The 21,132-nt window shown below is 50.3% G+C and overlaps 1 protein-coding gene across 5 annotated transcripts in view; it reads right to left on the bottom strand.

The window, feature by feature from the left end:
• The window catches only part of rassf4a (Ras association domain family member 4a), a 299,271-nt gene that overhangs the window by 119,567 nt on the left and 158,572 nt on the right, over positions 1 to 21,132 (bottom strand). For all 5 annotated transcript variants that reach the window (XM_085970403.1, XM_085970402.1, XM_085970404.1 and 2 more), the window contains one exon: positions 17,874 to 17,949. In XM_085970403.1, coding sequence (XP_085826529.1) covers positions 17,874 to 17,949 — 76 coding nt within the window. The remainder of the gene's footprint in view (positions 1 to 17,873; positions 17,950 to 21,132) is intronic.

Raw genomic sequence — 21,132 nt, 5'->3', positions numbered from 1 at the left:
AATCCAGCTAAGGCCTACCGAACTGCCCCAATTAGGGCCTATCAAGATGCTCCAGCTAGGACCTATCAAGCTTCCTCTCGAGCTCTCTCCCGAAGAAGCACACCGAGAGTTTTAGCCACTCTCTGTGCAACGACACCAATTACAGCTGCTTGCCCACAGAACCTGTCTCATGCAGCCACAAAAATTTCAATTAAAGGGCATACCTTAGATGCCTTAATTGACTCAGGAAGTACTGATAGTTTCATTAAGGAACAAATTGTTGCGAAATTGAAACTACATGTCTTCCCATCGGACCAGGCAATTGCGATGGCCCAGTCATCACTTAATACCAGAATCTCCGGCTTTTGTGTTGTTGATATGACACTTCATGGTCGTATGTATCCCTCCACCCGACTTTCGGTGCTCAAGGACTTATGTAGTGATCTCCTCTTAGGGCTGGACTTCCAAAAACAGCATAAGAAACTCACCATTGAGTTTGGTGGATCCAAACCCGGACTTACTATTTCTAATATACCGTCTAAATTACCATTTTGTGCATTATCAGCAGCTTCACTTGATGAACCCTCATTATTTGCCAGTATTCCGCCTCAATGCCAACCGATAATAACGAAATCGCGGCGCTTTAATCAGGAAGACCAATCTTTTATTGCGGCTGAAATCTCTCGACTTCTAGCAGAGGATATCATTGAACCATGTTCGTCGCCCTGGCGGGCTCAAGTCGTCATTGTCAAGAACCCTCTAAAACCTCACAAACAGCGACTATGCATCGATTATTCGCAAACCATCAATCAATATACCGACTTGGACGCCTACCCATTGCCACGCATTGATGATATGGTTAATAAACTGGCCGAATACAAAGTGTTCTCAACTTACGATTTAAAAAGTGCCTATCATCAGTTACCCTTGAAGGTCTCAGATAAGCAGTACACAGCCTTTGAGGCTAATGGACGGCTGTACCAATTTCGTCGCCTCCCATTCGGGGTTACTAATGGAGTGGCTGTCTTTCAACGGGCAATGGATGGCCTGGTTAAGCAGGAAAACCTAAGGGACACTTTTCCCTATCTTGATAACATTACCATTGCAGGTCACGATCAACAGGAACACGACTCCAACCTCCAAAAATTTCGGGATGCCCTCCATCGCCGTAATTTGACCCTGAATGAATCCAAATCTGTTGAGTCGCAACCGACCATCAACATCCTTGGCTACTGCGTAGGCAATGGTATCATTAAGCCAGACCCAGAAAGACTTCGCCCGCTCCAAGAGCTCCCGTCACCTAAGAATCCGGCTTCTTTACGTCGGGCGCTCGGTCTGTTTGCATACTACGCTAAATGGATTCCTCATTTTTCGGACAAAATCCAACCCTTGCTGCATGCTAGATCATTTCCACTGGGAACAGCGGCTGTTGCAGCCTTTAACCTTCTCAAAAAACAGTTGGAGAAAGCGGCTCTTCACTCCATTGATGAGAATCTCCCTTTCGTGGTTGAATGTGATGCCTCGGAGGTGGCGATCTCGGCTACTCTGAATCAGGAAGGTCGTCCTGTAGCATTTATGTCCAGGGCCTTACAAGGTGCCGAGCTACATTATCCTCCGGTTGAGAAAGAAGCCACAGCCATCATAGAGGCAGTACGGAAGTGGAACCATTTTCTAGCTCGCCAGCACTTTACATTGATCACGGACCAACGATCAGTCGCCTTCATGCTCGATAATCGAAAACGAACCAAAATTAAGAATAATAAAATACAACTTTGGAGGATGGAACTGGCCTCTTTTGGTTATACCATTCTCTATCGGCCTGGCAAGGAGAATGTGGCCCCGGACACCCTCACACGGGCATTCTGCTCCACTATGTCATCCTCCACTCTCATGGATGTCCACAATGGTTTGTGTCATCCTGGCGTTACGCGCATGCTACATTTCGTACGATCACGGAATCTCCCTTTTTCCACTGGAGATGTAAAGAAAATATGCTCAGAATGCCGGCTTTGTGCGGAATTAAAACCTCAGTTCTTCCGCCCCTCAGATGGTATACTCATACATGCAACCCAACCGATGCAACGACTTAGCATCGATTTTAAGGGCCCAGTGCCCTCTTCAACTCGGAACACATATTTGCTCACCATGATCGACGAATATTCACGTTTTCCGTTTGCCTTCCCCTGCTCCAATATGCTGGCGTCCACAGTAATCTGCTGCCTTGAGCAGGTATTTTCTCTCTGTGGCATGCCGGCTTATATTCACTCAGATCGGGGTCCATCCTTTATGCCAAGGGAACTCAAGGACTACCTCTCAGAACGGGGAATTGCTACAAGCAAAACAACACCATACCATCCCATCGGAAATGGGCAGGTAGAGAGGTATAATGGTATCATCTGGAATTCCGTACGTCTCGCTTTAAGATCTCGGGGCCTACCAGACCAGCAATGGGAAACAGTGCTTCCGGATGCATTGCACTCTATACGGTCCCTGCTTTCTACAGCCACAAATACTACACCTCATGAGCGGTTCTTTGGATTCCAGCGTCGCTCATCTCATGGGACATCACTCCCGTCATGGCTAACTACTCCTGGACCTGTATTACTCCAAAGATACGTTCGGACGTCTAAAAATGACCCTCTTGTAGACGAGGTCGAACTAACCGATGCCAACCCCACCTATGCAAACATACGATATTCCGACGGCCGAGAATCTACCGTATCATTACGGGATCTGGCTCCCTGCCCACCAGGACCTAGTGGGACATCGGGTGATGGCATTTCACCAGGAAACTCTTGGGACCTATCGGGTACCCCTCTCCAGGATCCTGATCGGACACCAACTAGCTTGGTGCCGGTAGAACCCCGTGCTCAAGGTTGCGACCCTCCCAGTACCGCGCATGAAAGTACTGATCCGCCACAGACCAGCTCTGCACCTCCCTCTGAACGGAGGCAGTCCGACTTTGAACCTATTGGTGCTCGTACTCGAAGCCATGATCTCCCCGACCCTTCACAGGGCAATCCAGGCCACACAGACTCTGACCAATGGCCAACCGCATGTAAGCGGACCAGCGACCCTCTACGACGGGAATCCAAACGGGTGCGACTCTTCCTTGTTCGGCGGCTGCGGACCAAAAGGTAGACCACAGCCTCCTAATCCTGCAGGAGGGAAGAATGTGATAAAAATGATAACTTCCGGGAAGTTATGTCATCACTTCCTGTGAACTATGAACTATGAACTGTGTACATACCTCACTTCCTGTCATATGTCACTTCCTGTTGGACTGGTATAAATACTGGTCTGTTCAGTATTGTAAGAGGCTTCTACCAGAAGCATGGTAAAGACCTCTCTTGTGTATATAGTGTGTTTATAAGTTACTTAAAGCTTACTTTAAAGTTACTTGATGGTAAGTCTCCTTTTTCTTACATCAGGGTATCTGCCAGTCCTGCTCCGAACTGGCAGTGCTTTGATAGCTTGCGTAGTTCCGTAAGATACTCAGCATTGCTCTCATCTTTGTGCTGAGTTCTCCTGTGGAATTTAAATCTTTCTGCTATCAACAGTGGTGCAGGGTTTAAGTGTTCCTGTAGGACAGCAACAATTTTGTTAAAACTCTTCGCCTTCAGTTTGGCTGGAGTAATCAGGTCCCGCAATAGGCCGTACGTTCTAGCGCCCATTAAGTTTAGCAATATCAATGCTTTTTTCCCCTCCGCTATTTCGTTTGCCTCGAAATATACCTCGACTCTTTCCACATACGTGGTCCAGTCCTCTAATGTATTATCAAAAGCAGTGATACAGCCAGTCTTCGGCATCTTGCAAATCTAAAATGGCGCCTCCCGCGCTTTGCCTTCTTCCCCGATTTAACAAAATGGCGCCTCCCGCGCTTTGCCTTCTTCCCCGCTGTTGTTAGCGCTGCTTTCCACGGTTTCTTGCGCATTAAACATTGATTTTTAAAAAAAATTATTTTCCCGTCGTGGAGCGGACCCTCTGGGACACTTCCCTCCCTCTTCTTAGGTCCGAACGCTGCCCGGCTTCGAAGCACCGGCCGTGCCCTGTGTGCTCCACCCTCTCTCTCTCTCTTTGCCTCCCGACTCGCTGCCCGGCCCCGTTGAAAAGCCACCCGATCGAGCTTCAGCCCGCCGCAGCCCAGGAAGAATCAGAGCACCTGCCACCAGCCCGACTAGCTGGGAAACCACAGACTGGTGAACCGAACCTGGCTCTTGACAGTCTCTCCTGCAAATTTTCAAACCGATGATTGACGGTCGACGCCCGTTTCTCGAGTTTCTTTGGACTCAATTTTTTTTTTTTCTTTCTTCTGGCTCCGACCTTCAACAACGTCGTCTGAGGTGCTGCCGAGTTGCAGGTAAGTTCGTTTCTTACTCGTCGCCAGTGTTAAGTCTGTGAATGATTGAGACACGGACCAGCAGGAGTGAAAACAAACAAGTCTTTACTGGTGGAAGTCAATAGTGAAAACTAACAAACAGAGGCTCTCTAGCGCCTTTTATACAGGGGTGGTCACTGCCGGTACTGCAGTCTGAGACCAGTTATTCTCTTAAAGGTACATACACAACAGGGTTGACTCGTTCCTGTGACACTAGGATCTGGTCGACGTGGCGTCTCACAATGTTCTCCCGACATCCACTGTGTACATTAGTGGCCCCTGCCGTGTGCATATCGTTCCGGGTTGCCATTTCTCTGTTCGGTAGTCGCGGGCCAAGGCTGGTTGTCCTAAATTGAAGCTCCTTGTCGGCTTCTCATTGATGTGCTGGAATTGCTTATCCTCAACATTTCTTCGCACATTTGGTCTGAGCAAATCCAGACGAGATCTCAACCATCGGTTAAAGAACATCATGGCCGGGGTCTGGTTGGTAACTGCATGTGTCGCATTTCTGTAGGCTAACAGGAAATTGTCCACCTTATGCTGTAGTGGAATGTCATCACCGGAACGCCCTTCTTTGGATTAAAGATGGAGACAAGTGGTTGGTGGTCAGTCAGCAAGGTGAACTTCTGCCCATGCAGATAGTGGTTGAATTTTTTTACTCCCCATACTAGGCTGAGGGCCTCCCTGTCAATCTGGGTGTAGTTGCACTCGGCTGAGGTTAGTGACTGAGACGCAAAGGCTACTGGCCTCTCCAACCCGTCTGGGAATTTGTGCGACAGCACCGCTCCAATACCATAGGGTGATGCATCACATGCCAACCGAATTGGTAGTGCTGGGTTGAAATGGGCCAACACCTCTTTTGATGTGATCAATTCTTTGCACTTCTGGAAAGCTCGTTTACATTCGTCATTCCACTTCCATGGTACCCCCTGTTGCAGTAGGGTGTTCAGTGGGTGTAATACTGTAGACAAATTTGGTAAGAACTTATGGTAGTAGTTCACCAGCCCGAGGAACGACCTCAGTTGTGACACATTTTCCGGTGCTGGAGCCTTGACTACTGCCTCAATCTTTTCAGGGGACTCTTCATCAATAACGTGGCCACAATACGAGATCTGCTTCTGGAAAAACTCGCACTTGTGGCGATTAGCTCGTAGCCCATATTCCTTTAATCTAGTGAGCACCTTCTCCAGGTTGGCGAGGTGATCACTGTCATTTTCGCCCGTGACCAGGATGTTGTCCAAATAACACTGGGTCCCTGAAATCCCTTGCAGGACTTGATCCATTGCCCTTTGCCAAATAGCCGGAGCCGATGCTACCCCGAACACCAGCCGGTTGTATTGGTAGAGACCTTTATGAGTGTTGATCGTGAGGTATTGTTTCGAGGCTTCTTCTACCTCCATTTGCAGGTACGCCTGGGCCAGATCAATCTTAGTGAAGCGTTTATCTCCAGATAGCGAGGCAAAAATATCTTCAATCCGTGGAAGCGGATATTGTACCGTGTGAAGGACTGGGTTCACTGTCAGCTTAAAATCCCCACAGATGCGGACCTTCTTTGGTTCCCCAGGCGTATTACTCAACAACCTCTTCATTACAGGAACGATGGGTGTAGCCAACTCGCTCCAGTCCACTTTGGACAGTACTCCTGAACGTTCCAAACCTTCCAGCTCTGCTTCGACGGCTGGTCGGATCGCATAAGGCACCGGTCTGGCCTTAAAAAACTTTGGGCTTGCATTTTCCTCTATTTTAATCGTTGCTGTTATGCCTTTTAGTGTTCCGAGTCCCTCCTGGAACACTTCTTGTGCGTCAGTTAGCATTTTTGACAGTCGTCTAGGTGTGATGTCGTCATCCTTTTTGGCCTCAACCTTCAGTGCCTGTATGGAATGCCAATCTAATTGTATCTTCCGGATCCATTCACGTCCTAGTAGTGGTGGTCCTCCATCTGGCAATACATATAGGTCCATTTTTGGTATTTCCTGGCCTTTGTATATCACGTTCACCCTTATTTTTCCTTTGGGGTAGACTTTTTGCCCCGTGTACGTCTTCAAGATAATCTCTGTAGCTTTCAAGGGTATATGTGAGAATAGCCGCTTGTAGTCCCTTCGGTTTATGACTGTTAGGGCTGATCCTGTGTCCAATTCCATTTTCACTTGGACTCCGTCTATCTTGAGCATGACCCAGATAGTCTGGTGATCCTCCATTTTGATTACATTATGTAGTTTCAGACAACCCAGCTCCTTGCTTCCGGAGTCTGTATCACTTTTCTGTTCGTCTGAACTACTGTCCATCACCTTATGTACCTTTTTGTACTTCTCCTGTGGAGATTTCTTGCTGCTGGTTTTCTTCCCTGACCTGCAGACTCTTGCTATGTGTCCTGCTTTTCCACACTGTCTGCACACTTGGTCTTTGAACCAACAATCCTTCTGGTCGTGTGTTGTTCTGCCGCAGCGATAACACTTCCCTTTCTTTCCCCGCGGACGCTGCTCCGCCCTTGAGCCCTGGCTGCGCTCTGCGCGTTCTCCTGTGCCTCTCTCGTTGCCGCCGCTCGGTCCTGGACCCCGGCTGTGCTTTACCCTCTCTCTCTTTTTGTTTTCCGTCGATGCCGCTCGGTCTTCAACCCCCGGCTGCGCCCTGTGCGCTCTACCCTCTCTCTTACCCCGTCGACGCTGCTCGGCCTTTTCTGTGTCGTCGGTCGGCTCCAGCCGCCGCTGTCCGGGAAGGGTCTGCGCTGTACCTGTTGCCAGTCTGTTGCTGGATCGTCGTGGCTGGAGAACCAAGCCCAGCTCTCAACAGCCTCCCCTGCGATGTTCACTCTCTCTGCCGGATGACTGGGAGGTTGCTCGTGGTCGACGCCCGTGCTTCTGGCCTCGACTTTCTTCCACCGTCCTCCCGGAGCGAATCCTTGAAAGGAAATGCAGAGTTGCAGGTAGATTCGAATCGACCTCGTCGCCACTGTTGAATCCGTAAATCTTAAGGTATGGTGTTCTTCAATAACTAGACGGAGGCTGTAGATTAACAATCAACAGGTGTTTACTGGAGGAGGGTAGTCTAAAGACTAACAGTACAGATGCCTGCTCAAGGCTTATATACAGGTGTGGTCACTGCCGGTACTACAGTATACAGGAGCTGTAAAAGTAGTTCTCTCTTAAAGGTACATACACTACAATGTCCATCTTTACTGCAACTCCACGTTGGAAGCTCTCCAATCTGGTTTCCACACTTGCCACAGCAATGAAACAGCCCTAATCAGAGCCACAAATGAATCCTCTCTGTGACCATGGTGTATTATCCCTCTTTGTCCTCACTGCAGCCTTCGACACAGTCGGGCACAATATCCTCCTCCAACACCTCTCCTCCACGCTCCAGCTCAGTGGGACTGCACTCGTTTGTTTCCACTCTTACCTATTCAACCCTAGTCAGAGCATTTCCAGCAATGGATTCACATCCCACCCCTGCACCATTACCTCTGGAACCACCACCCCCCCCCCCCACCCCCCACTACCCCAAGGATCTACTCTTGGCCCCCTCCTCTTCCTCATCTACTTGCTGCATCTTGGTGACATCATCTGGAGGCATGGGGTCAGCTTCCACATGTAGACTGATGACACCCAGCTTTGCTTCTCCACCACCTCTCGACCCCGCCACTGCCTCTTTGTTGCCCAGACTGCTTATTCAACATCCAGTCTTGGATGAGCCGCAATGCCCTCCAGTTAACCAGTTGTCCTTGGTCCCCGCCACAAACGCCACATCTTTGGCACTGATTCCATCCCCTCCATGGCCACTATTTCAGGTTGAACCAGAGCATTCACAACTCTGGCGTCCATTTTAACCCCGAGTTGAGCTTCTGACTCCATCACAAAGACAACCTACTTCCACCTCCATTACGTCAACTGCCTCTGCTCTGCCTCCGCCCACCTGCTGGTGAAGCTCTGATCTGTGCACTTCCACGTTCTCACTTCCAGACTTGACTAATACAATGCTTTCCTGGCTGGCATTCCACAGTCAATGTTCTCTAAACTTCAGCTCATCCAAAACTCTGCTGCCCTTATCCTTTCGCACACACCTGTCACTGCTGTCCTTGCTAACCTACATTGGCTGCCAGTCCCCTAACACCTCAAAATTAAAGTTCTCAACCATGTGTTTAAATCTCTTCATGGCTTCAGCCCTCCTTAACTCTGTATTCTCCTCCAACCCTCCAAGGACTCCATGTTTTTCTAACCCTGGCCTCTTGTGCACCCACCGCTTCCTTCACCCCATCATTGGTGGTTGTGCCTTCAGCTGTCTGGGCCCTATGCTCTGGAATTCCCTTCCAAACTTTCCGGGGGAGACATCTGATTGGAACCAGGTGCAAGGACCCCAGTATAGGCTAAGCAGCTGAGGCCAATAGGAACGAAGAAATAGGAGCCAGAGTAGGCCATTCGGCCCTTCGAGCCTGCCCTCCACCACCGACGTACCGTGGCTGCAGTGTGTACCATCTACAAGATGCACTGCAGCAACTCACCAAGGCTTCTTCGGCAGCACCTCCCGAACCCGCGACCTCTTCCACCTAGAAGGACAAAGGTAGTAGGCCCGTGGGAACACCACCACCTCCAAGTTCCCCTCCAAGTTACACACCATCCTGACTTGGAAGTATATCGCCGATCCTTCATCGTCGCTGGGTCAAAATCCTGGAACTCCCTCCCTAACAGCAATGTGGGAGTACCTTCACCACACGGACTGCAGCGGTTCAAGAAAGCGGCTCACCACCACCTTCTCAAGGGCAATTAAGGATGGGCAATAAATGCTGGCCTTGCCAGCAACACCCACATGCCATAAACGAATAAAAAAAAATTACTGCCCTCACTGAGGTCAACTATCCCAGCACATACTGAGAATCTGACCTGCGTTGGATCTTTTAGAACACAAATATAGCTATAATAATCATGGAGGCATTCCATTACTGGACCCTAGGTGGAACTGAAATGCTGTGACTGAACATTTTGTTCCGAAAAGCTGGTTTGGATTAAGAAGGTAGAATTGTAATTCCTATATTACACAGCAACCATAAAAAGTGAAGGCGAAAGTCAAACAAGTTCATTCTGGCACTGTATTATTGCCCTTAAGATAACATGAGCCAACAATCAATAAAAAAATTAAACAGTCTGCTTTCAGTTCACAAGTTCCAAGCCCATTTCCAAGAAACGATGTGATCGAGTCACACTATTTTTCTACACATCCCTGCAGGCACCATTTGCCTGGTATGCAACCTTTTTTTTAAAAAAGCCTAAGGAAATAAATAGCTCAATTGATTCCTACTTGCCAGGTAAGCATTTCTACAGCAAGTACTGCCCATCGGTAAATGTAATAAAGAAGAACATCAAAGTGACATCAGGGAGAAGAACGTTATAACCAATTTCAAAAAATACTAAATAAATTCCCTTCAAATATCAGTTACAAGAATCATTATTAATGGGACATAAATCAGGACGGAAGAATTCAACGTTTCCTCGCATTTATTATTAAAATTTAATGGGTTACTGTCCATGTTACAATTCTCTTCCAATCGTTAATCTCCACCTACAAATATGATTATACCCAAAGCAGTACAAAAAACTAGAGGTAGGCCTCTAATACCTGAACCGACAGGGTCATCTTATTGACCAAATATGGCTCAGGCTTTCAGACACAAACTGAACTAAACAAAATGTCTGACTGGTAACTAAGAAAAGCAAAACATCAGTTTCCTTACTGTTTTTTGTGACAGAGGGATAGGCCTTTGCTTTTTTCGTCAACAATAAAAAGAAAACCACAACAAATTTGTATTTTTGTCTCCTCACTTTAAAAAGAGTTCTGTATAAACAACTTAGACTCAAAACTGAAACTTCACACTTCCACCACAACGACCATAGAAACTTCTCAATCTGTTTGGGGACATACCTTTCATATTCTGTTACCCAGGCCCACTACAAATGTTGATCATCAGATGCAATTTTTTCCTTGAATCAGGTTTTTAAAAAACAGGAAGCTGTTCCAATGCCACTTCACTACTAGGATGTAGAGGGAGACTATCTGTTCAGTCTCTTGCTTTCCTTCACTGGGCAGCGAGACAATAAGAAAATCAGAACAAATGACAAGCCTCACAACTGAGAAAGCGAGAGCGAGAGAGAAGGTAGAGAAAGAGAAAAACAGAAAGAAAAGAAAGTAAATTAATAACTCTATTTTATTGAAGGATGCCCGTTGACTTTTCTTTCTCAGAGTTGTAAGCAGCAAGTCACATTTTCACTGCTTGCTGCCATCATTGTGAAACTGAAGTAATTAACCCATTTTGGCACAAATGTTTCTAGAACATAAGACGTAGGAGCAGGAGTCGGCCATTTGGCCCCTCGAGCCTGCTCCGCCATTCAATAAGATCATGGCTGATCTGATCTTGGCCTCAACTCCACTTCCCTGCCCGCTTCCCATAACCCTTGACTCCCTTATCGTTCAAAAATCTGTCTATCTCCACCTTAAATATATTCAATGACCCAGGCCTAGAAATTCAGCTGTTTGCGCCAGCTGTTAGCGCCAGATTTCCAGCGCTATCCACTTAGCGCCCGGGCACCGCCGGATCTGCGCCTACGCCGAAATTCAGCTGGGCTTTAGCGCCGGCGCAAAGTGTTAGCGCCCGCTCAGCTGCGCGCGCATCTTATGACGTCATTCCGTCGTGCAACGCCGTTTGTGCGCCCCAAACCGGAAATTCAGTGGCGCCCGGCCGATGTGGCCGTGGCGCTGCTAAGAACTGTGAAATGGAACTCAACAGAGGCCCTGTGGGATTCGGGGAGCGCTGATTAAAGGGCACATCCACTCACCCATAAAAGCCAGCCATTTCGCTGCAATGACTTGACTGGTTTGGATTTCTGCACAGAGAGCAAGGCACAGAGATTACTGATTTCGGACACCATAGGAGAGGTATTTTTGGCTTCTAGCCAGTGCTTTGACATTTGCATCCTTGTGATTTTGCTGTTTGGAACTTTGTAATGGGGGCTGCATGGGGGGCCAACCCTCAGTTCCTACATTTTGTGCGAAGGGCTCGCAGACGCTTTGAGAGAGGGCCAGGCATGCCTAGACGCAGAGGGGCCATTAGGCGTCGCCAACGTAGGCCTTACCCAGTCAGGCAATACCGGGAGCAGGTCTCATATCTCACCATGACTGCGGCGCATTGTGTTAAGAGGCTGCGCTTCAGAAGGGAGGTGGTTGAAGAGATCTGCCAGCTGCTTCATGCAGATTTGCAGCCACAGCTCATGTCCAGGGCGTCTCTCTCGGTGGAAGTGAAGGTCACGGTGGCTCTCAGCTTTTATGCAAGCGGCTCCTTCCAAGCCGCTGCTGGGGACATCGCGAACATCTCCCAGTTCGCCGCGCATCGCTGCATCCGACAGGTCACCGAAGCACTTTTCGCGAGGAGGCACCAATTCATCTCCTTCCCCATGACCCAACACAAGCAGGAGCAGCGTGCATTCGGATTTGCCAGGATCGCGGCCTTCCCCATGGTGCAGGGCGCCATTGACTGCACGCATGTGGCTATGCGGGCACCTATCCACAATGCCGAGCAATACCGCAACCGGAAGGGCTACCATTCCCTAAATGTGCAGCTGGTGTGTGACCACAGGCAGCGCATCCTAGCTGTCAATGCCCGCTTCCCAGGAAGCAGCCACGATGCCTTTATCCTGCGCCAGACTACTGTGGCTGACATGTTCCAGGCACAGCCTCCACCAAGGGGATGGCTTATCGGGGACAAGGGCTACCCTTTGTGCAGATGGCTCATGACCCCGCTCCGCGCGCCCAGGACCCCAGCGGAGCTGGCATACAACGAAAGCCATCAAGCCACAAGGAACCTAATAGAGCAAACGATAGGCGTCCTCAAGCAACGGTTCCGTTGCCTGGATCGTTCGGGTGGGTCTCTTCAGTATTCGCCGGATAGAGTCTCCCAGTTCGTCGTGGTGTGCTGCATACTCCACAACCTGGCTATCCGCAGGACTCAGGCACTGCCACCTGACATTGCCCCACCACCTCAGGAGGACGAGCAGGAGGACCCTGAGGAGGAGGAGCACCAGGCCAGGAGGGAGCGACAAGGTCCAAGGGCCGTCCGCCGGGGGCTTATTGCTCGACACTTCTAGGCCCCCTGTCAGGGAATGGCCTGGGCCACTGAACGCAGCCGCTTCGCAAGCCCTCAGCCGGTTAACCCAACAACCACTTGAAACATGACACCTGCACATGGTGAATAAATAAACATCTTTATTTCAAAAACTCAGGGCCCTTCCCACATGGAAGAGCAAAACAGAGAAGACCCCCAAAAAACAGTAACAAACTTCTGTCACTCCCAAAACCTGGGGAGGACTAACATAACATCACCATCCAAATGGCCTTCGTCACTGGCCTAACAAAAACAAGCCCCCCCCACAACACAAAGACCCCCATAAAACCAAACCACATAATGCCCCCCAGAACAGAAGCCCCCGCATCACCCAAACCCTCGCTCAACACACTCTATTCGGTGTGGCGAGAGGGCGAGTCTGTCGACAGCCGTCTTTTGCCCCGGCCCGTCCTGCTGCTGCGCCTCAAGCTGGGCCGTGAGGCTGTGGCGAGGCTGGGGGAAGGATCCTCAGGGCGACAAGGCGTCTCGCCAGATGCCCTTGGGGGTCGGCCTACACGAGGGCGGGCCCGGGAGGGGCCGGCTGGTGGCTGCTGCAGCTGTGGGTGGCCCTCTTCACTGGCTGCAGTAGCTCCTTGCACCCTGGCTGGGGGAGTCGCAGGCTCGCCTGCACCAATGGGGACAAGGTGGGTGATGCCAGGCGCGCGCTGGGCGCCAGACACACGTGCACTCGGCCGGCCTGGCCGGGGAGCAAGCGCGCCAAACTGTTGGTCGCCAGACCGGTGTGCGGCAGCAGGGCGGCGGCTGGCCTGGCGACGCCTCCGCGCCAGTGCGAGGGTGGCAGAAGTCAGTGCCCCAACTGCGCCGGCATGTCCCCGCATCTGCAGTGCCATTGTCTGCACAGCACCTCTCAGTTGGCGACTGGCGTGCTGCGCTGCCTCGAGTTGTTCGACCCCCCTCTCATGCGCTGCCACAAGGAGCTCCACCCCCCTGGCGTGCGCTGCTGCGAATAGCTCTATGCCCCTGGCCTGGGATTGGCCGAAAGCCACCACACTTTGAGTGAGGCTTTCGATGGCGTGAGGCATCTGTGCCACCACCTCCATGATTTCGACGTGCCGGCGCTCCGACGCCGCCGACATCTCGTCCAGGAGGCGCACCTCCTGGGCGACGTCCGAGTCCGGACTGGAGGGCGCCTCCACCCTCTGGCCAGAAGGCTGGCGTGCCGCCGGAGCGTTGCCGCGTGCGGCCACGCCACTGGGACCAGGTTCTGCCCTCCCCTCCACCGCCTCCCCCCTCTGGGCAGAAGGCTGGTGTGCCGCCGGAGCCTTGCCGCGTGCGTCCATGCCACTGGGACCAGGTTCGGGGCTCCCCTCCCCCGCCTCCCCCTGGCTCTCCGGCACGCCAGACGTCTCCCCTTCATTGCCATCTCCTGGAGCGGAGGAGGGTTCCCCCGAGGTGGCGCCTTCCTGCTGCTCCTCGACGTCCTCCTCCTCCGAGGGCCTGGCTGTGTGGGCTTCAGGGAGCACCTCCTCCTCACCAGCTGAAAGCAGGAAGGCACAAGTGTAGCTTTAGAGTGAGGACAGGCCGACAGCGAGGGAGGCCGCACTGGTGCATTATGCGCATTTTTCGGCCAGTGGGGAAGGATGTAGATCTGATGCGCGAGGGCAAGGAGAGAGGTGCACCCGGTCCTGTCCTTACCAGTGGGTTCCAGTATAGGGTCGGCGTCGCCGAGCGCCACAGGCCCAATCACCGGGTGACGCAGCAGTCGGGCCACCCTCTCTTCCAGAGCCGTTAGCTCCTGGTAATCGCGAGGGCCTCCACCAGTGACACGCAGGCTCCTGGCGTTCCTCGCCAGCTTGGCCTGCAAGAGAAAGGAGGGCGTCTAAGTACAGTGTGGTGCCCCGTTGCTGTGTGTGAGGCCTCCCATGGTGGAATAGCTTGCACAGTGTGGTGCCCTGTAGCTGTGTGTGAGGCCTCCCATGGTGGAATAGCTTGCACAGTGTGGTGCCCTGTTGCTGTGTGTGAGGCCTCCCATGGTGGAATAGCTTGCACAGTGTGGTGCCCCGTTGCTGTGTGAGGCCTCCCATGGTGGAATAGCTTGCACAGTGTGGTGCCCTGTTGCTGTGTGTGAGGCCTCCCATGGTGGAATAGCTTGCACAGTGTGGTGCCCTGTTGCTGTGTGTGAGGCCTCCCATGGTGGAATAGCTTGCACAGTGTGGTGCCCTGTAGCTGTGTGTGAGGCCTCCCATGGTGGAATAGCTTGCACAGTGTGGTAAGTGCAGAAAGAGCTATTGATTAACATGCAAGTGCCATTGCAGCGGCAGCAGGGCTGGGCATTAGACCTTGGATGTCCCTTTGGCCCTAATGGGAGGTGCACATGCAAGGATGAGGGGGACATTGGAAAGGGTACTCACCTTGACCAGCCGACATAGGTCATTGTATTTCTTGCGGCACTGGTCCGCACTCCTGGGAACATCGGAGTTGGAGGAGACCCTCCGGCCAATTTTGGTCCACGCCTCCCTGAACTGGCTCCTGGGAGCCTTCCTGCCACTAGCTGGGCACACGACCCGTCTTCTTTTGCGCACCCCATGAAGGAGCACACCCAGCGCATGCTCAGAGAACCGCTGGGCTCTTTCACGGGCCCTCTCCATGACCTCCAGGCGTTGATATGGCACACAACCAGTCCTGAGGCCTAGTTGCAGGGCTACAGCATGCAGGGCGTGGCTGCAGTCAAAGTTGACCCTTCCCCCTTTAAGAGCTGGCCGGCGTCAGGGTGTCTGCTGACACTCACCACATGATCGCACCTGCGCTGCGCCCGGAATCGGCGTTATCAGGCTGCATCGCCGGATTAGTGCCTGAACACAGGGTTCCAACGCCTTTTGCAGCGCTCGGCCTGCACTTTCCGGCGGCCGCTAAATTTGACGAGCGCCCGACTTTAGCGCCGCAATAGCGTCCGAACTGAATTTCTAGGCCCCAGTCTCCACAGCTCTCTGGGGTAGAGAATTCCAAAGATTCATAACCCTCTGAGTGAAGAAATTCCGCCTCATTTCCGATTTAAATGGGTGCCCCCTTATTCTGAAATTATGCCCCCTAGTTCTAGATTCCCCCACGAGGGGAAACATCCTCTCTGCATCTACCCTGTCGAGCCCCTTCAGAATCTTATCGGCTGAAAATTCAGTAGCCTGTAGTGAAATTCCCTGGGGCCCTAAATCGGCATTGCTCCGGTAGCGCTGCGCCGGCACCGATGACGTCATCGGTGTGCGCAGCGTCCCGGTTGCCGTGGTAACCCGCCCGAACTCCGAAATTGAGTTGCGGCCGCCTCGCCCGTGGCAGCCGCAACCAGCGTTTTGTCAGAGGTGCCTTACTGCAGTTAGCGCCGGCGCATTAAAGGCCCCGCGGCGGCCGGCCGCTTTCCCGCCGGCCGCCTGCCCGCAGCTCCCTCCCCGGACTTCTCTCCCCCCCCCCCCCCCGGAACAGATGCAAGCCCGGCACTTGTCCGAGGTGCCGGGCTCATTTTTAAGCAGATTTGCGCGGGCCGCGGCCGGGTGCAGGCAGCTCCTCCTTAACGGAAGGAGGAGGCCTGCACTTCCCCAGCCTGCCGCACCGCATCGGGTGCCGCAGCGCCGGAATTGTGGCGCGAAACGGCAGTTAGCGCCCTTTTCCAGGCGCTAAGACCCTTCAGTAGCGCCGGCAGCCGTTTGGGCGCGGCGCCACTGAATTTTTGGCGCGCGCAGGGGACTTAGCGCCGGCACTAATTTCCGGCGCTAAAGCCCTGGCTAAGCCAAAACCCAATTTCTAGGCCTATATGTTTCAATAAGATCCCCTCTCATTCTTCTAAACTCCAATGAGTATAGGCCCAACGTGCTCAACCTTTCTTCATAAGACAACCCCTTCATCTCCGGAATCAACTTCATGAACCTTCTCTGAACTGCCTCCAATGCAAGTATATCCTTCCTTAAATAAGGAGACCAAAACTGTACGCAGTACTCCAGGTGTGGTCTCACCAATGCCCGGTACAGTTGTAACAGGACTTCCCTACTTTTATACTCCATTCCCTTTGCAATAAAGGCCAACATTCCATTTGCCTTCCTAATTATTTGCTGCATGCTAACTTTTTGTGATTCATGTACAAGGACCCCCAGATCCCTCTGTACCTCAGCATTTTGTAATCTCTCCCCAGTTAAATAATAATTTGCTTTTTTATTTTTCCTACCAGAGTGGATAACCTCGTATTTTCCCACATTAAACTCCATCTGCCAGATTTTTGCCCACTCACTTAGCCTATCTATATCCCTTTGGAGATTCTTTGCGTCCTCCACACAATTTGCTTTCCCCACCATTCAAAGTCAAAGTCTGCTCAGCATCTGCAAATTACCACTGCTGTAACACCAAGCTCCAAACAGCGAGAGAATTGGAAGATGACGTCACTGCAGAGTAAATCACATTCAGAAATGCCCGCTGCCAGGTTGTCTCCGAGAAGCAGTTTCACAGCACTCACAAGAACAAACATTCAGAGATCACCCTCTATTCTATTGAAATTTTCAAGACTGAACAGTAGATTTTTTTTTATCAGGTAAGGGTTATGGATCAGATGCAGGTAAATGGACCTGTATTTATTCGTTCATGGGATGTGGGCATTTGTTGCCCATCCCTATTACCCTTGAGCAGGTGGTGGTGGAGTCACCATTTCAGAGGGTAGTTAAGAGTCAACCACATTGCTGTGGGTCTGGAGTCACATATAGGCCAGACCGAGTAAGGACAGCAGATTTCCTTCCCCATTAGTAAACCAGATGGATTTTTACAACAATCCAGTAGTTTCATGGTCACCATTACTGGTTTCATGGTCACCATTTCTAATACTAGCTTTTTTAAATTCCAGATTTACTTATTAACTGAATTTAAACTCCACAGCTGCCATGGTGGGATTTGAACTCATGGCTCCAGATAATTAGTCAAGGCCTCTGGATTACTAGTCCAGTAACATAACCACTATGCTACTGTACCCCTAAAGATCAGCCATGAACTAACTGAATGGCTGAACAGGCTCGAGGTGCTGAATGGCCTACTCCTGTTTCCACAAAAAATTAAGGATTGGGTGACGATTCAGATGAATATTGTTGCTATTTAAATATATACAGACACATGTCAGGCAGTTTCGCTTCTCAGTTTCTACCATTTAGTAGTTTCACCGAGACACAAAATAGAAAAAAAGGTTCTTGTTGTCGAGACACATGTGGAAATATGGAATCTATTTCCACAGATCCTAACCCGCAAATTAGCACAAGTAAAGCACGTGTGATGACCATCAAATATTAAGCAATATTAGTGCACAGTATGATGAATTAATTATTCACTGGCCATGCCATGAGGCCCAGCCCCTTTCGGTACCTAGAGTTCAGGTAACGGTCCTACCTCTCGATGTCTTAACTGGAAACTTTTCCCTTCTTGGTAGCAGTTGTAGGTTTTTAGAAGCATTAACAGTTCAGACCTGAATATATAAACATAATAAACATAGTTAAATGTAAACAGCAAACTATACTATCAACCAAATTAGGGTTGAAGTCACACTGTGCGATATTGTTGATATCCTGACTGAATTTCATTAGCAGCTTGCAAAACAGCCCACCTACTGCAACTGCTGGGTGGAGTGGGGGATTTGGATACCAACCAGAAAAGTTGGCTGAGCCACCAAACACAGCGAATGCCAGAAAGAGAAAGCGAAGGATGCGCTTCAAAGTAAAGTAGGAAAGACCAACGGACCATTTCCCTTGTGTCAAGGCTCGTCGTTCGCACTGCCTGCAAACAGAACTATCAAAGCCTAGCTTCATCCGACAGGTTTATATTGCATCTGGTACCGCGGGGAGTCTTTGCTTTCCTTTATGCCCAGGGAACGCTCGACTGCTGGTCACATAGCAGAACAAAAAGTGGCAAAGACCCATTAGACTCGGCCTCTGCCCCCACCCCCCCCTTTTGCATTGCCCCAGGATTTTCAGGCTTCTCCAAAGGGGGGAGAGAGCAGACGCATGGAAATGAAGCAATGCGCTTCCTGCTCATTTTCCTCCAGCAACACGTAGCAAGTGCACATTAGGTGTACCCTAGAGAGAACAGGTTCAGATCAGAAATTTTCAAGAGTAATGTCAATAAGAAAAGATCACTTATGAGGTTTTACTAAAATCTGTTCAGGTGACTTTTTGAGTTGCTGAAGAGACATGCTTTCACAGGTTCTCCACAACAGAATTCCAGCAGACTTATTTTCCAAACAAGAGGTCGCTTGTACTAGTGTTGGTAGAATATCGGATAATGCATCTTTCATTCAGTCTAAGAGCTCAATGGCTGTGGTTACATAGTCGGTAATTATAAGAATGGAAACCTCTATCTTGTCACTATTTGAGTCAGTGCACCAAATGTGGTTAACTACTTCTCTTGATTTTACACATTTACAGCAGTACATGGCTCTAAAATAGCATTATTAAAAGGGGAACCGGAGGTGAGATGTGATCGGTTATCATTTCCCCACAGGATCCACTCTTCTGTAAGGATTTTCATTCAATAACTTTAAAAAGAAAAATAATTTAGTATCATCATGTTTTCAGCAGTTAGGAAAAATAGAATACAACCAGATTTTTAAATATTAAGAGGGATGGCCGGAAAGTTGCCCAGACACGGAAGCAGTATAAACAATGCAGAACTGATCATGTATGTGGTGGTAGGGAACACTGCAGTGGAAAGTTTCAATACTGTGAGACACTCATGGTAAAGGAAGGAAGGAAGGAAGGTGAGAAGGGCCATGTGCAAATCTTCAGTCAATTACAGATTTGAATCAGATATACACTCATGGAGAATGATTTTGAGGATTATTTTCTCTTCCTGGCTGAAGAAGGCTGCAAATAAAGCAGCAGCTCCTGTGGAAAAAGAAAAATCTGGAACTAAAGCTACTGGGGGAATTTTCCCAGCCCTGAGGAGGCGGTTTTGGAGGCGGGATGGCCAGGAAAATGGCAGAAACTGGGAGCAGGTACTGACCCCACTCCCAGCCTGCCTCCATGCCATCTTCCCGGGAGGCGGGTCCCCGAGTTGCGCAGGGACCCGTCTCCTCGAGGCGGGAAGGGGATTAGAGCCAATTAACTCTAATCTAAGTTTTGAGGCTTTTCCCCATTTTACGCCTGCAATTGCGGGCTTCTCGACGGCTGCGAACCTCGCCAGGGTCAGCGAGGCGAGCAGTGGGTCTGCCGGGGGTGAGAGGGGTCAAAATGACAGATGTAGAGGTAAGTGATGGGTGCAAGTATGGAGAGGTAAGTATGAGAGGTGAGTGTAAAGTGTTGGAAAAAGTTTCTTCACCTTTGCTTCTTTCTGCAGGCTTCAACCGTTGAGGATCCGGAGGTGCCTCATCTCAACGGCAGAGATGACAGAATGGCTGCTGCATTCTCAGATGCTGCAGCCATCTGCTTTCTGCTGAGGAGAGAGGTCTTGTGCAAGGGCTCAGCTTAGAACAGAGACTGTCAGTGATTGACAGCCTCTCAAAGCTGTCAAATGCTGACAATTCATCTGTCAAAATTTTTTCGACAGATAAAACGCCATACACTGACGTCATCTGTCACCAGCTTTCCCTTAATTGGCTGGTGGCGGGCTTAACAAGGCCAATCAAGGGAAAAGAGCGTGGGTTCATCAGACGTCGCTGGGGGCAGGACTAGAACCAGGAAGGCAGCAATCCCGCCCCCAACTCATCTCGGCTGGCAAAATCCAGCCCTACGTCTCAGCATTATCTTGGTAAAGGCCATTGGCTCCCCATTTTAAATGTAGGAACACAGGAATTGCGAGATGAAAAAAGACCCAGGTCCATCTAGTTCGCCTTCTACCATCCTGGCAGTCGCATGATACAATGATAATGGAGTTGTTGACTAATCACAGCAATCAATCTCTGTCAAGGGGTCTACAACAGACCCAGACATGAGTTGAGGAAAACCCCAGTGGTGGAGAGCTTTGGCAACCACAGGTCCAAAATCACCTTTTTCCTCCCAAGCATTGCTACACTTACCACACACGGCCTGTCTCAAATTACCCATATAGTGTATCTCAAAATGTTAATTTCTGAAAGAAATCTAACTAATTTGCATTTGATTTAATCGATACTAAGCTTCCACCGTCTCCCAAGGGAGCCTGTTCCATAGATTGACCACTCGCTCACTGAAATACTTTTTCCGCAGATTAATTTTGTAATGATCCCCCTTCAAGTGCAGCCCGTGCTCTCCGGTTCTCCTGTTTTGGACAAGGTGAAGTAGCTGGTCATGATCCACATTCTCTAGTCCCGTTAGAAGGCTTCAGGTTTGCCTTTTTGAATTACCTATTACTACTATCTGCTTACTTCAGTCAAGATTATTTCATCGGGTCATAGCCGCGCTGCTAGGCAGAAGTCCTGGTAGGATCAAAGGAAATGGTCTACCTTTGGGGGAAAGAGAAGAACAATCAACATTGCCTGTTGATTTGAACCATGTCTACACCATGGTGGACCAGTATTGGCAATGCTCAGAAAGAAGTTCATGACCCAGATTCTCCAAACTGAATGGCCCTGAAATTAGGATCGGGAGCTTGCCGCACGTGCAAGCCCCCGATGTGCACTTACCCGGCGCGCTGACATTTTAATCCTGGCCCGCATTGCATTTCCTCTCACTGGCCC

The sequence above is a fragment of the Somniosus microcephalus genome, chromosome 29 (genome assembly GCF_052327205.1).
Source record: "Somniosus microcephalus isolate GS21.2 chromosome 29, FLI_Smic_1.0, whole genome shotgun sequence".
NCBI lineage: Eukaryota > Metazoa > Chordata > Chondrichthyes > Squaliformes > Somniosidae > Somniosus > Somniosus microcephalus.
The sequence above is the reverse complement of the archived record's forward strand: the minus strand, read 5'-3'. Positions and strand labels throughout refer to the sequence as shown.